This window comes from Mixophyes fleayi, chromosome 1, assembly GCF_038048845.1.
Source record: "Mixophyes fleayi isolate aMixFle1 chromosome 1, aMixFle1.hap1, whole genome shotgun sequence".
In the NCBI taxonomy this organism is placed as follows: Eukaryota; Metazoa; Chordata; class Amphibia; order Anura; family Limnodynastidae; genus Mixophyes; species Mixophyes fleayi.
This window is the reverse complement of record NC_134402.1, coordinates 165,281,179-165,294,771: the sequence shown is the minus strand read 5'-3', so window position 1 is coordinate 165,294,771 and position 13,593 is coordinate 165,281,179. Positions and strand designations below refer to the sequence as shown.

The 13,593-nt window shown below is 41.1% G+C and overlaps 1 protein-coding gene across 1 annotated transcript in view; it reads left to right on the top strand.

Annotated features, from left to right (window-relative positions):
• The first annotated feature begins 5,082 nt into the window (after positions 1-5,082).
• CDS1 (CDP-diacylglycerol synthase 1) overlaps positions 5,083-13,593 on the top strand; it is an 81,460-nt gene continuing 72,949 nt past the window's right edge. Inside the window, exon 1 of the mRNA XM_075203260.1 lies at positions 5,083-5,569. Coding sequence (XP_075059361.1) covers positions 5,510-5,569 — 60 coding nt within the window. The 5' untranslated portion in view covers positions 5,083-5,509. The remainder of the gene's footprint in view (positions 5,570-13,593) is intronic.

Genomic DNA, 13,593 nt, shown 5'->3' with positions numbered 1-13,593 from the left:
ATTATCCTAGCTATGCACACATAATTAAAAAAAATCATTTTGAGGTATGATTTTATTTAAATAAATGTCATGGGGTAGAGATGAAGGGCATTCCCTACTTAGCAGAGGTGTGCAAGCATTTTTCTTCTTGCAAAAGGACTTACGTTCAGGGTTGCCATCAGGAGAGAACTGGAGCTACTAATGTTTGTGGCCTGGACTGACTAGCATTTTTTCTTTATTTTCACTAATCTGTTAAGGCCCCAGGTTTGAAGATGGCTATGCGGGACCTGGGTGCCCTGGTCTGGGCCCCTCCTCTTCTTTTCTCCATCCCATTCATCTCCTTTCCTACTTCCACTCCTCTAGCCAGTCTGCTCCACAGTCCTCTCTCTACATGGCTAGCCTTCTGCCTCACAGCACTGGGATCATGAGTGCGATTCCCGACCATGGCCTTATCTGTGAGGAGTTTGTATGTTCTCCCTGCCTTTGCGTGGGTTTCCTCCGGGTGCTACAGTTTCCTCCCACACTCCAAAAACATACTGGTAGTGTAATTGGCTGCTATCAAATCGACCCTAGTGTGTCTCTCCCTCTGTCTGTTTGTGTATATTTTAGGGAATTTACACTGTAAGCTCCAATTGGGCAGGGCTTGATGTGAGTGAGTTCTCTGTACAGTGCTTTGGAATTAGTGGCGCTATATAAATAGCTGATGATGATGATATGCTTGTATGGCTGCCTTCATCAGCTTTGGAAGATAGGCAAGAGACATAGGGTGATTCATACTGCGTGTGTGGGGGGAAGGGGGGGGTTTGCTTTATTATTATAGGGTGAGTATTATTAAGGGTGGGCTGTTATTTATAATATATGGGGTAGCTATTAATGTAATGTGGGCTATTTTGAAAATGTTCACTGTAGCAGAAACTCACAGGGTTCACCAGGATGATTCACCTCTACAAAGGCAGACTCTGAGCCGATGCTAATACTAGTAAAATCTTACCCACAGTCAAAGAAATATACAGGGTAGCTCTCTCTCACTGTGGTATCTGTACTGTGGTCAGCAAACAACAAGCCTCTCTCTCTGTGGTCTGTGGTAAAGGGCATGTGGGGAGGTCTGAGGTGCATTTAATGAGCATGTTGAAGGTTTGGGGGGGCATATTGTTAGTCTTGCCATTACAGCTCCACACTACAAATCTGGAGGGGTGGGGTTGTGTGGAAGTGATCAAGGAGAAGTGGGAGGATGCCAGGTTCATTTGTACTGGGATCCACAGTTTCTGATGGCAGCCCTACTTACGCTTAACACAGGTTTGGAAGTGGTGAAAAACATCTGTACTTTACATGGAAGACCATGTAATCGAAGTGTGCTGCGGGGGGGAAGGGGGGTGTAGGGTTGAGCTGCGAGGCGTGAGTGTGTCTCTCACCGGGAGACTCATCGGTGGGGGCGGGGTGCAGCAGGGTTGTCACACTGACAGCTCTTCCGGCACAGACAGTGGATCACCAATGCTGCTACAGTCTGCTGGGGTTTCTCCTGTAGCAGGCACGGACCCCAAGTACAGTGCAGATGTACGCATTGCCCCCCTCCCTACTTCTCCCTCCTCCTCACTGACCCCACGCTGTCAGGAACAACATAGAGAGGAGGAGATACATAAAGAAGTAAAGAAGCAAAGAATGGTGTGATGCTGGAGGAAGGGGGGGGGCAGTGTGATCCTAGGGAGAAGGCCAGTGTGTTGCTAGGGGGAATAGTGTGATGCTGGGGGGAATAGTGTGATGCTGGGGGGAATAGTGTGATACTGGGGGGAGTAGTGTGATGCTGGGGGGGAATAGTGTGAGGCAGGGGGCAGTGTGATACAGGGTGGTAGAATGGAGTGATGCTAGAAGAGGGGCAGTGTGATGTTGGGGGGGCAGCGTGGTTCTAGGGAGAGGGCCAGTGTGATGCTAGAGGGAATAGTGTAATGGTGGGGGGAGTAGCGTGATGCTGGGGGGAATAGTCTGAGGCGGGGAACATTGTGATACAGGGTGGTAGAATGGAGTGATGCTAGAAGAGGGGCAGTGTGATGTTTGGGGGGAAGCGTGGTTCTAGGGAGAGGGCCAGTGTGATCCTAGGGGGAATAGTGTAATGGTGGGGGGAGTAGCGTGATGCTGGGGGGAATAGCCTGAGGCGGGGGGGCAGTGTGATACAGGGTGGTAGAATGGAGTGATGCTAGAAGAGGGGCAGTGTGATGTTGGGGGGGCAGTGTGATTCTAGGGAGAGGGTCAGTGTGATGCTGGGGGGAATAGTGTAATGGTGGGGGGAATACAGCGACGCTGGGGGGGAATAGTGTGATGCTGGGGGGGACATTGTGAGGCAAGGGGGCACTGTGATACAGGATGGTAGAGTGGTATGATGCTGGGAGGGGGGGGCAGTATGATGCTGGGGGGGGCAGTGTGATTCTAGGGGGAGGGCCAGTGTGATGCTAGGGGGAATAGTGTGATGCTGGGGGGAATAGTGTAATGCTGGGGGGGACATTGTGAGGCAGGAGGGGGCAGTGTGATATATAGTGGTAGAATGGTGTGATGCTGCTGGGGGCCAGTATGATGCTGGGGGGGTGGCATTGTGAGCCAGGGGGGCAGGAGGGGACAGGGTAATGCGGGGGGGGGGGCATTGTGATGCAAGGGGACCGTGTGGGCAGCAGGGTGGTAGAATGGTGTGATATTGGGGGAGCAGTATGATGCTGGGGGGGGTAGTTTGATGAATGGGGGACGGCCAGGAGGGGTGATATTGAGGCAGTTTGCAGCAAGAGTGGGGGTGGTATTGCTATAGTGTGGGGTTGGTATACCCGATTTCTGTAATCTGAGAGCGGGCTTACTGTAATGTGAAGGGAATTAACTGTGGTGGATTGTATCACTGTAATATATGGGTATGTAGGGCTATTGCTGATTGCTGTATTGTGTGGTGGTTATTTATTAACAATTATATATATCATTGATACAACGGGGATGTTAATAATGTGCTAGAAATAGCACATTTTAAATGTGAATGCTATCTAGATTTAATGCTGGAGCTGGTTAGGGTGTATATTATTTGCTCAGCTTTCCAGGAGATGAATAGTAACTATGCATTTTCAAAACAGGGCCCAACATTCCAGGATCAAGCCAAGCAGTAGCTGAGCTTAAGATACCAGAAGGTAGTGTAAACTGCAAGAACAGGTAGTGAATGTGGTGGAACTGTCTTGCATATCAGGGCTAATAAATGTCATGCTACCAAAATCCCACAGGAAACTTAAAAGTATTATCCTAATTTTAGACTTAAATATAAATTAGCTCAGTATTGGGGTAGAGACTAAAGACTAAAAAAAATGTTAAAACAAACAAAAGCAGCAGACAGGTTCAGGAGAATGAGTATGGAGAAATGACTCTTAGGGCTATATTTACTAAACTGGGTTTGAAAAGGTGGAGATGTTGCCTATAGCAACCAATTAGATTATAGTCATCATTTATTTTCTATATTCTACAAAACGGTAGCTAGAATCTGATTGGTTACTATAGGCAACACCTCCACTTTTTCAAACCCGCAATTTAGTAAATCTAGCCCTTAGACTTTGCAGTTAGATCATTGATCACTTTTTGAAGTGCGGTTTCGGTGGAATGTTGGGGACGGAAGCCTGATTACAGATAAATAAAGATAACAAAGATCTTCCTTGTGTCCCCTTGCTATCATGATTTATTCAAGACACAGATGCTAAACTAAGCAATATTTTAGGTGATTCTAAATTGGAAGTAAAAGGGACATTGCAATTATTGTTTTATGTTTTCCACCATGTGCATTTCCAACTGGAACCACAAACCCACAAAAAGTTGAGTGAAGTGCTTTTACGGGGCAATATCCAAACTTCTGAATGTCCTTCTGTTATGAGCATTTAGGCACATTTGTGCAAAATGAAAAGTGCTGTGCTGATTAAATGTTATGATTAAACATACATTTACATTGTATAACTGTAATGACTGTATCTATGCTGATTTAATTCAGAGCGAGGTGCCCTAGGAGATAGGGCACTAAAACATTGCTTATATTTGCTTGCACCTCATAGATGGAAGCCAGTTCCTGTTTAATTGTCAGATTTGTTGTAGGTTGTAACACTTGCTTAAAATGTCTGCTGATATATTATTAATGTCAGGTAGCCTCTTCTTTGATTAAATGTACTGTTTAACTAATTACTGAGATGAAGGGTAATGTGAGGCGCTTTTGAAGGTTAGAAGATCGCACCATGCGGCCCCCAAAGTTTATCAGTTTGCCAGTCACTCATGTAAGCAATGTTTTATGTATTGTAATAAAATGTGAGCAGGAGCCCATCACACAAAGCCCCAACATAACCTTAACCACTTAAATGAACATGCCCCTGTATATTTACAGTAAGTAAATTATATTTTTAAAATTTTAGTGTGCATGGAATTTTTACTACTTCAACTTTTGAAAAGCGTGGTTGCAATGAATTAAGATACTAAACTTGTATTTTCTGTTCTGGTCTATGCTTGTGGTAGTGTGGAAATTATACAAATCCATTTTATGTTTCAGGTACATATTGTTAGCACAATACAACTGGGGAAAATTGATGAAGTACTGTACATCAGAGGATATCCTTGAACACACTTGGACTAAAATCAAACATTCAGTAGTATTTGTGTTTGCGTGGGTTTCCTCCGGGTGCTCCGGTTTCCTCCCACACTCCAAAAACATACTAGTAGGTTAATTGGCTGCTTTCAAATTTACCCTAGTCTGCCTGTCTGTGTGTGTGTGTTAGGGAATTTAGACTGTAAGCCCCAATGGGCCAGGGACTGACATGAGTGAGTTATCTGTACAGCGCTGCGGTATTAATGGCGCTATATAAATAAATGGTGATGATGATAGTATTTATTTTTTGTGGCATTTTCCTAGAAATTAGGAAATTTCTTTGCATTAGGATTTTTCTGAATCTCTCGACATAACTACTTCATAAAACAACTTATCTTCCCACAAGTTCCTTTATTTAGTTAGGTCTGCAGCCTCTACCCTGCAGCCAACGTCTATCAATTGCTTATTTCCCCTCCTCTGTCCCTCCTTATTTGTGACACTTCCCACATGAACCTCTGAGTACTTCCAGTTACCAGTCCTCTGCCCTTGTTATTTCCACAGTGTTCTTTTTTATTTCTCTGTAACTTCCATTGTCTTTTGGATTCTCTCCTTCGCAGTGTCCCCCGCCCTCCTGTCAGGAGCCGAGGCGGGGAGGAGGGGTGAGGCGCAGAGGCAGTGACACCTCAGAGTCACCTCCAGGACTCACGTCCCTTAGTTACTGCAACCAACAGAGAAGAGAGCACACGCCTTTTACCCCTTCCCCACACCCCTGGTCTATCCCAGAGACAACCACAAACAGAAGAAGGAGGGAAAGAAGAAAAAAAATACATGAGTTTCTTTTCTCTCCAGCTTCCGGGTGGAGTGTGATCCGCCTCCTGAGTCTGCAGATCTGTGATCTCTATCTACTTACCTGCACCTCCTGTAAATACCGTGCCCAGCTTATTAACTGACATGTCTGAGCTCAGGAGGAGAGGGGCTGGGGAGACCGAGCAGGACCTCAGCAGTGACAGAGTAAGTCTTACACGCACTTCCTCCGGTTGTTTTTATTTTTCTTGCTGGCCTGGGAGGATAAACATGCTCACTGTGGTGTTTGTAATACGCCTCTGATTGCTCTCTGTGAGTTGTCACATGTTTGCGCCTGTCTCCATGATACCACAGTGTCCTTGGCCTCATTCTGCTCACTAAATTGTGTACATCAGTAAATCTGATTAGAGTATGTAATGCAGTATTTGCTGTTACTTGTAAGTCATTATCAGCTATCTCTTTGTCATGTTTATATATGGTCCTGTAAAACTGGAGTGATGTTCATCACTCAAGTGTAAAAAGCAACTGTCAGTTACTGCACCCATTGGATCTCAGTTGTGTATGTAAAGTGCTGCAGAATAAGCTGGCACTATATATATATATATATATATATATATATATATATATATATATATATATATATATATTAGTATAATTACATCTGTGTATATGTTTAATATAATTTGATGATTAGAATACAGTAGTACCTCCACACAGCCTGTCATTCTATCTGTCCCCTTGTGTGTTTGCTTTTGTGTCGAGTATGTTTTACGTTCTGTTTGTAAAATTTGTCAGAGTTGAACGAGTCACTCTTGCATATACATAACCTGTCATAATGTCATCCAAGGTGTGAACAGCGTGGGGTAAACTGAGTTTACAACCATTATTACTCAGTAACATTTATGTGTATAGCACCAGCATTTTGATGTTTTTTTGTGTATTATTGAGCTGAATAATATACATGAAATAATTGGAGTACTTGGCTAAATATGTCTGCAAATCTCTCGTTCACGTTTCTGCAGCAGATTGCCATGTTAGGAGATAGATGCTTCTCCCACTAAGCAGATAGCGTTTGGCTGATAGCTTTGTAGACTTGCTGTGCCCACATTCTCTACGTGGATTGGTTGATTCCTACACAGGGCAGTACTAGTGATGCCGCTATACCTAAAATGCCTGACAGAACCAGCTTTTTAACTTGTATGAGATCTAGTCAGAAGACAGATGAACTTTAATTGTCTGTAATGGATTGGGGAGTTAATACATAACTTTTCAACATAGCTGCAGTGGAAAGTCAGGGTAACACAGAATGATGGCGTTTACCTCTATGGTTCATATTCAAAAACGTAAATTTTGGGGTTTTGTGGTCCTTTTAATAAAAACCTTTCTGATTAATTTGACATGTGTTTAGTTATCTGTTAATACACGTAATGCTACTTCAGTTTTATTTTACAGATTGAAGTACCTCTTAAATCTATTTGAGCTACCCATTGGAATACCTGTACCACATATAGGGAGCATAGGGCATAGAGTGCCTGTTAAGCTAATTTCATACATTAGGGCAGTGGATACCAAACTCTTTCAGTTCAAGGCACCCTTAGGGTCTCCATAATTTTTTCAAGCCACCCCTAAGCCAAAATTATTACCAAATGCACCCGCCTTGCTTACCACGGGTCCTGGCCGAGGCACCCCTGTGAGAGTGCCAAGGCACCCCAGGGAGCCTAGGCGCACAGTTTGGGAACCACTGCATTAGGGTCTGGTATAAAGCTGCAACACATATTTTCAGTGTACATGAATTGCCAGGCAAAAATGCAGCTTAAAAAGGTGCTGTGGAGCATCCTGGCATTATACAAAGTAAATGTTTATAAATAATTGATTTTTTTTTTTATGTATCCATGCATTATACATTTGAGCTGAATTTTCTGTAGTAATTATACAGTGGCATTTTAGCTTATTTTCAGAACTTGGCACTGTAACCCACAAGTCAACATTTAGGCCTACAGTTAGTGATGCACAAGTGACACAGCATGTTAAATGATTTTTTGTAACTTTATTTTTCTTGCATAAGGCAGCTCCATACAGCGGCAAAGTAGAGCATTGTACAAAGATGTAACATGCAAAATAAATGACTCTCTTAAAGCATAAATACAATAATAGTGCATAATACTGCACATAAGGCATAATATTTAAGGGAACATGAGCATAATATTTACATAAGGCATAACAGGTAAGGTATATAACAAACAAGTGTTGTACAGAGCAAGCAAACAGCATAGATGCACAGATGGACTATGTGGTCAGATAATAGGAATAGGTCTAGGTGTGTATACCTGTCACTCTGTGTAATCAACAAAGGAAGTCCTGGCCAATCCCAACTCTTCTAGAGTATTCTGCTTGTTTCCTATAGTTAACAGTACCTTCCTTAAACAGTTTTGTGTATGTACCCATTATGTGCTGGAATCTTCATTTATTTATGGACTGACGATTGCAGTTTCATATTGTTTTCTTCTGTACACCAACATTGTACCTTGTTCATAACATAGCGAGCATTGAATCTCTTGGAACAGATTGAAAAATACATACCTCCCAACTTACTCTACAAGCAAGACAGTCCAGATATGAAGGCGGTATCCTGACAGACAGGATCTTTTTCCTTACTATCGGGAATGTTGGGAGGTATGTTCTGCTCACTGTAAGGAAAACTGGATGATTGCCAGCTGCTTCGGAAGCGCAAAGCATGCCCCACTTGGTGTGAACATGCCCCATTTTTGTGTACATGCTGTCACTTTGTGGCAGCGCACAAACTCTGTCCATATATATATATATATATATATATATATATATATATATATATACTGGGAAAATGTTGGAACGTGTGACTGGATCACTTACAAGTAACTTATGGCATAAATATATTTAAAGGAAATAGCGCAGTGCGCTTATTTATATAATTGCCAATGCATGTTTGATATTGTGTATATTTTGATATAGGAAATCTTTATTTCTGAGACCAGGGGAGAAAATTCTTTTTTTTTTTCTGTTTTAACCTTGCTAGAGGAAATGCATTATTTCTGATGTATATATCTGAAACAATAAGCCTTTGTTTAGAAAGTCTTCTGTATATCTTGTAAGAAAATGCCTTGTTTGGGGTTTGCAACTTTTCTTTGGGTATTCTTTTCTTTGGAGGAAATGTGTATTCTGCAACTGTTGGAAGAAAGCACCCATGCTAATCTCTTGTTGATTAGACCCTTTGATGTGATTGTCCAATACCCCTTAAGGGAAAGGTGCTGTCAGATGTACACTGGAAGACGCAAGAAATCACAGGAAGGATTTAGGATATCACAGATAAGTGTAAATATTGTTAGCTTTGCATTGCATGTAAATCCATGTTTGGATAAACAAATTGCATCCTGATTCTAAAAATAGCTTGTGAGGCTGTGTCTAAAACTGTATAAAAAGAGAACACCTGTACACTGAAATGTATCATTCTGATGTTCCATCTGACCTGACCACTGATACCTTTAATCAGTGGGACTGTCCTTGTCAGGACACTTGAGCGAAATAAGCATCACTCTTTGTTTCAAGACCCTGCTTGACAACTTCTTCAATATTGCTGTAATCCTGTGACCTACAGATTAGACCATAAATCTAATCCGTCCTCCGGCTGTTTCTGAGGTTTGGACCCAGCTCTCCAGTACTATCGCTCTGCCGCTACCCAGCAGCTCTGGCCACAGCACCCTGATCCATAGTAAGCGGTCAGTGTACCAGCACGGGAGTACACTAGCAGCGACAGTTACTCAGAAGGAACGTGGTTCTGGACACCATAAAGTAGTCCAGTGGTGGCAGCAGACTTTTTCTACTGCGGCAGGAAGGGCGTATTCGGAATAACGAAAGGCGACTGTGGCAAAGTAAGCCCAGCCAGTTCCCAGCAACAACAGACAGGGTGGCATAGGCGGTCCATCCTGTCACAGGAGGTATTTATTATTTATTTATTTAACAGTTATTTATATAGCACTTACATATTCAGCAGCGCTTTTACCAAGAATATTTAATCATTTACATCAGTCCCTGTCCTAGTGGAGCTTACAATCTATGTTCCCTCCCACATGGTCACAGTATGAGCGAGGAACCTATGACCCCAGTGCTGTGAGGCAGCAGTGCTAGCTATTGTGCTGTCTGTTAGTGAGTGTTGTGGGTATGTAATAGATTCTAGTTACACGTTTCCATAGCAGTCAAAGACCTTTTGAACACAATACCAGGAGGAAAGCATTCTTTTAATGTTAAGTATAGTCTCCATACACCTTGCTTTGCAGGTAATAGTGCTCTGAACAATTACAGAGCTATTATTTTTTTTTTTAAAAAAAATATTAATTAAGTTTGGGAAAAAAAATAAAAATTGTGCTGTATGGATTCCTTTAAAGGATTACATACAACAATTATTATTTATTGCTTAAATTTGGCAATTCCTAATCATTTCCATGTGGAGTTTGTAATAATGTCATATTATGCATCCCCTGTAAATCTATACAACTAGAATGCTGGCCACACACTGCAATATTCACAGTGATGGAGTAATTGCCCCGATATTGCAGCATGCAATCCCCATGCCCCATAATAATCCAATTGAAATCATGTTGGCTAAAGTGGCTTACCAGCTGAAAAAGTTTAGGAGAGAGACCCAGGATTATACAGTGGGGAAAGTGTATTCATACAAGGAGCGGAGGTCATATTGGTTACAGCGGCATAAAAGTATTTTAGATACTTGGAGTTCAGCTACCTTCTCCCAATAAGTGAGGTGCTGTTTTGGCTCAACACAGCATCCTAAAAGAATATCAAGGACAATGAGAAGACGGAGGTAAGAAAAGGACCGGTGAGAGCAGTCCAAGGAAGAAAGCTAGCTTCTAGCAATTGAGAATAGAGGATAATTTGGCAAATAAAGTATTGACTGATTCTGAAAAAGCTGTTTGGAATTGTGGTCTGGGCTTTGCTCCAGTACAGAAGGGTTTGGCTTTTGATGCTAAACTTGAACTGTTTAGGTGTTTTATATCTTTAGAATTAAAAATCTTTTGGGCAAATGAAGCCCATCCTGACCTTATGTGTGTAATTTAGTTTACTGCATATGACTCTTGTTAATCTTGTTAGAAATGATGTTGCAAATATGGTTTGGGGAAAAGCCAGTGTATAATTTATAATCTTCCACTTAATGAACACAAAGGGCCTGAGTCATTAAGGAGAGAAAAAAAAAAAAAAGAGTAACTTTGCATTTTGGCAAAACCATGTTGCACTGGAGGTAAATTTAAAATGTGGGGACAGATTTATAGTTTGACTAAGGCATGGCCTAGATTGACTTTAAATTTAAATGTAAACAGGCTATCAACTATTTGTGTGCTACATGAAAAAGCATCCAGTGTTTTCCTTATGTGCAAAATAATAAACTAATTTGCATCCCTTGCATTGTAACCTGGTTCGTCCAGGATCGAATTTACTCTTTTTTTTTTTGTCTTGATTTCCTTAATGACTCAGGCCCAGAGATCTCACATTTGTAACAGCTGATTCCAATATGAAGTAGATAAAGGGAGGTTCTGTGGTTATTTGGGATAAATCTCTAAATGTATTTTGAGACACTGGAAGTACATTTAGGGATTTGTTTTTTTAATGACTTGGTTGAACTGGGATTCCTTAACGATGTCATAAATAAAAATGAAAACAATGTGTCTGGAGTTGCCTCAATTTAGGATCCTATGGAAAAATTCCAAGACTTTTTGTCCACATCAAGGTGGGGTAACTTTCCATTTTATCATGTGGCCACTGCACTGGTATTATTAAGTGAAATAGTATTTCTCATCCATTATCAGATATTTCCATTAAAAATAAAGGATTTGTTTGTAATTCTCAGGCAGTAATTATCTCTTAAAATGCCCTTATGGTGAGGCATATGTGGGCAAACGTCTAGAAAGGTCAAATTGTGACTCAGCATAAGATTAGTATTTTATTTCTGCTGCTGATATCACTGGTGTGACCAGGTCTGAGAAGTAGGTGGTACAGCATATTTTCAAGTTTAGACATACCCCGTTACATGTTGTGTGTTACATTTTACTAGTTGATGTACCAATAAGAGGAGGTGATGGTAAGATTCTCCTACTCTGTCACATTATTAAATTGATAAATTGGGTGCTTTATTTCCTAAGGTACCTGTGGCTGGATCACGTAGCAATAATTTATTGTAGAAATGTATTTAAATTAATCAAGCACCAATTTATATCATTACAACTGTACTGATTTTTTTATATTGTGTTGTATTTCTGTATAGGAAATTTATTGATATTTAGCATCATATGCCAGTGGAGGAAATTTGGTTTTGTTGTGTAACTTCTAAAGGCAGGTTAATCGCATGCTAATTAAGCTGAATAGACCCTTTCATCTCAGTGACCAACATATCTTTTTAGTCTGTATGCACAGCAGGGGGTCGTTACCTTTTTATCCTGTGTAGTTTTTCATTGTGTATCTTATAACCTGTCTGAACAATGTAGACAGCAAGTGATTGAGGATTGATTTAAATTTTGTTTAAGCTTACAATTGTGTTCACTCCAAGTCTAGAGAATATATCACATCCTGATGTTAAATTATCTCACCTTATATCTCAGACATTTTAGAGCCAGTGAGGAAAGTGGGCTGGGTTAACCCCTGCCAAAATAGGAGTCAAAAACTGTATAAAAAGAGCTATGTTTTACCGTGTAATGTATCATTCCATGTACATCAAACTAGTGTGTAAAAGTCCTTGGCAGGGCTCTTGAGCAATAAACATCACTGCTTGAAGATTCTGCCTGCGACTGTTACCTGCTGTATCCTGTGACCAGCAGATAAGAGCTTACACACTAGTCCGTTTCCCGGCTGTCCTTTGTTGAACCCAGCGTCTCTGTGTCAACGCTCTGCCCACCAGCCAGCAGTGCTGATCCATAGTAAGCGGGGTATCAATCAGCCCACAGGAAAGAGGCACTGCAGGCTGATGTCATCGCAACGTTTGTCAATAGAAATTTCTATTGACAAACGTTGCGATGACATCAGCCTGCAGTGCCGAACACTTCTCCAGCAGAATCACTTGCTGTCACCATCATGCTCCATTCAGAGATCTCCAGCGTCGGGTTAAAGGCAAGTCTGTTTCTTTTCTAATCGGTTTTTCACAATTTCAGATTTTCTTTGTAGGGCTTCTCCATGTCGGAATAGTGGTAATCGTAAAAATGATTACCACTGTTCCAGGTCACCAGTAATGTAAGTGAGCCTGTGGATCTTTTACACTCTCTCCGTCAGTAATAATTACACCTGTGCTGCAGCAAGGAGATATGGAAAACATGCACTGTTTGGGTTCTCTGAGGACTGAACCTGGGAAACACTGTCTTAATCTGTTTGTATGAATAAATGTGGCTACATGCATCCTTTGCTGAAGTCTGTGAGTGCCTTGCTCTGCTTTATTTTATCTAGGCTAATGTGGTCGGCCTTTCTAAGGTTGAAGGAGATCTGAGTGCTCGGCCAGAGTGTTAAATGCCTGGATCTCATCCAGATTGGCCACTCGTGTGCAGGGCCTAATTGGATTTGGACTGAGTGGCAGGATTGTACTGTATGAGGCTGGCATTGGTATAACAATGCTCCTGTATTGTGAAACATGTACATCTTACATAGTATTTGTAGAAATGTTTATATAATTACTTATAAGAGTTTGTTATTGTGTTAAATACCTATTTTAAAATCAATAAAATGTATGGTTAAATGGGAAACCTGCTTTCCTCCTGATAATTCAGTTGTACTTTAACCTTCTTTACACGTTTCTTATCCAGTGACGCCTTGTCACAAATTTCTATCCTGTACTGCTTGTACTGCAACCAGGACAAATGATCATCCCATCTTCCGGTAATGCTTTAAGAGGAGCAAAGTCCACAGTACTATAAAGTTGTCTGCATTGTTGAAAATTATTTTACAGTGAAGAAATACGAAGTCTCTTAACGTATATAAACTCTTCCCGTGTTTAGGTTTTCTGTTAAAGAATTCCAAGTTCAACATATATACGTTTGTGATTATTATTAATACAATACACTGTATAATATACTTATGTAGGAATATTTATATGCATCATTTGCAAAGGCATACTTTCACAGAAGTAACTCTAAAAAGTTTTATAAACTAGTTGTTACTGCAAAACACATCCAAAAACTGCATTCCGGGTGTTTAAGACCCTGTCT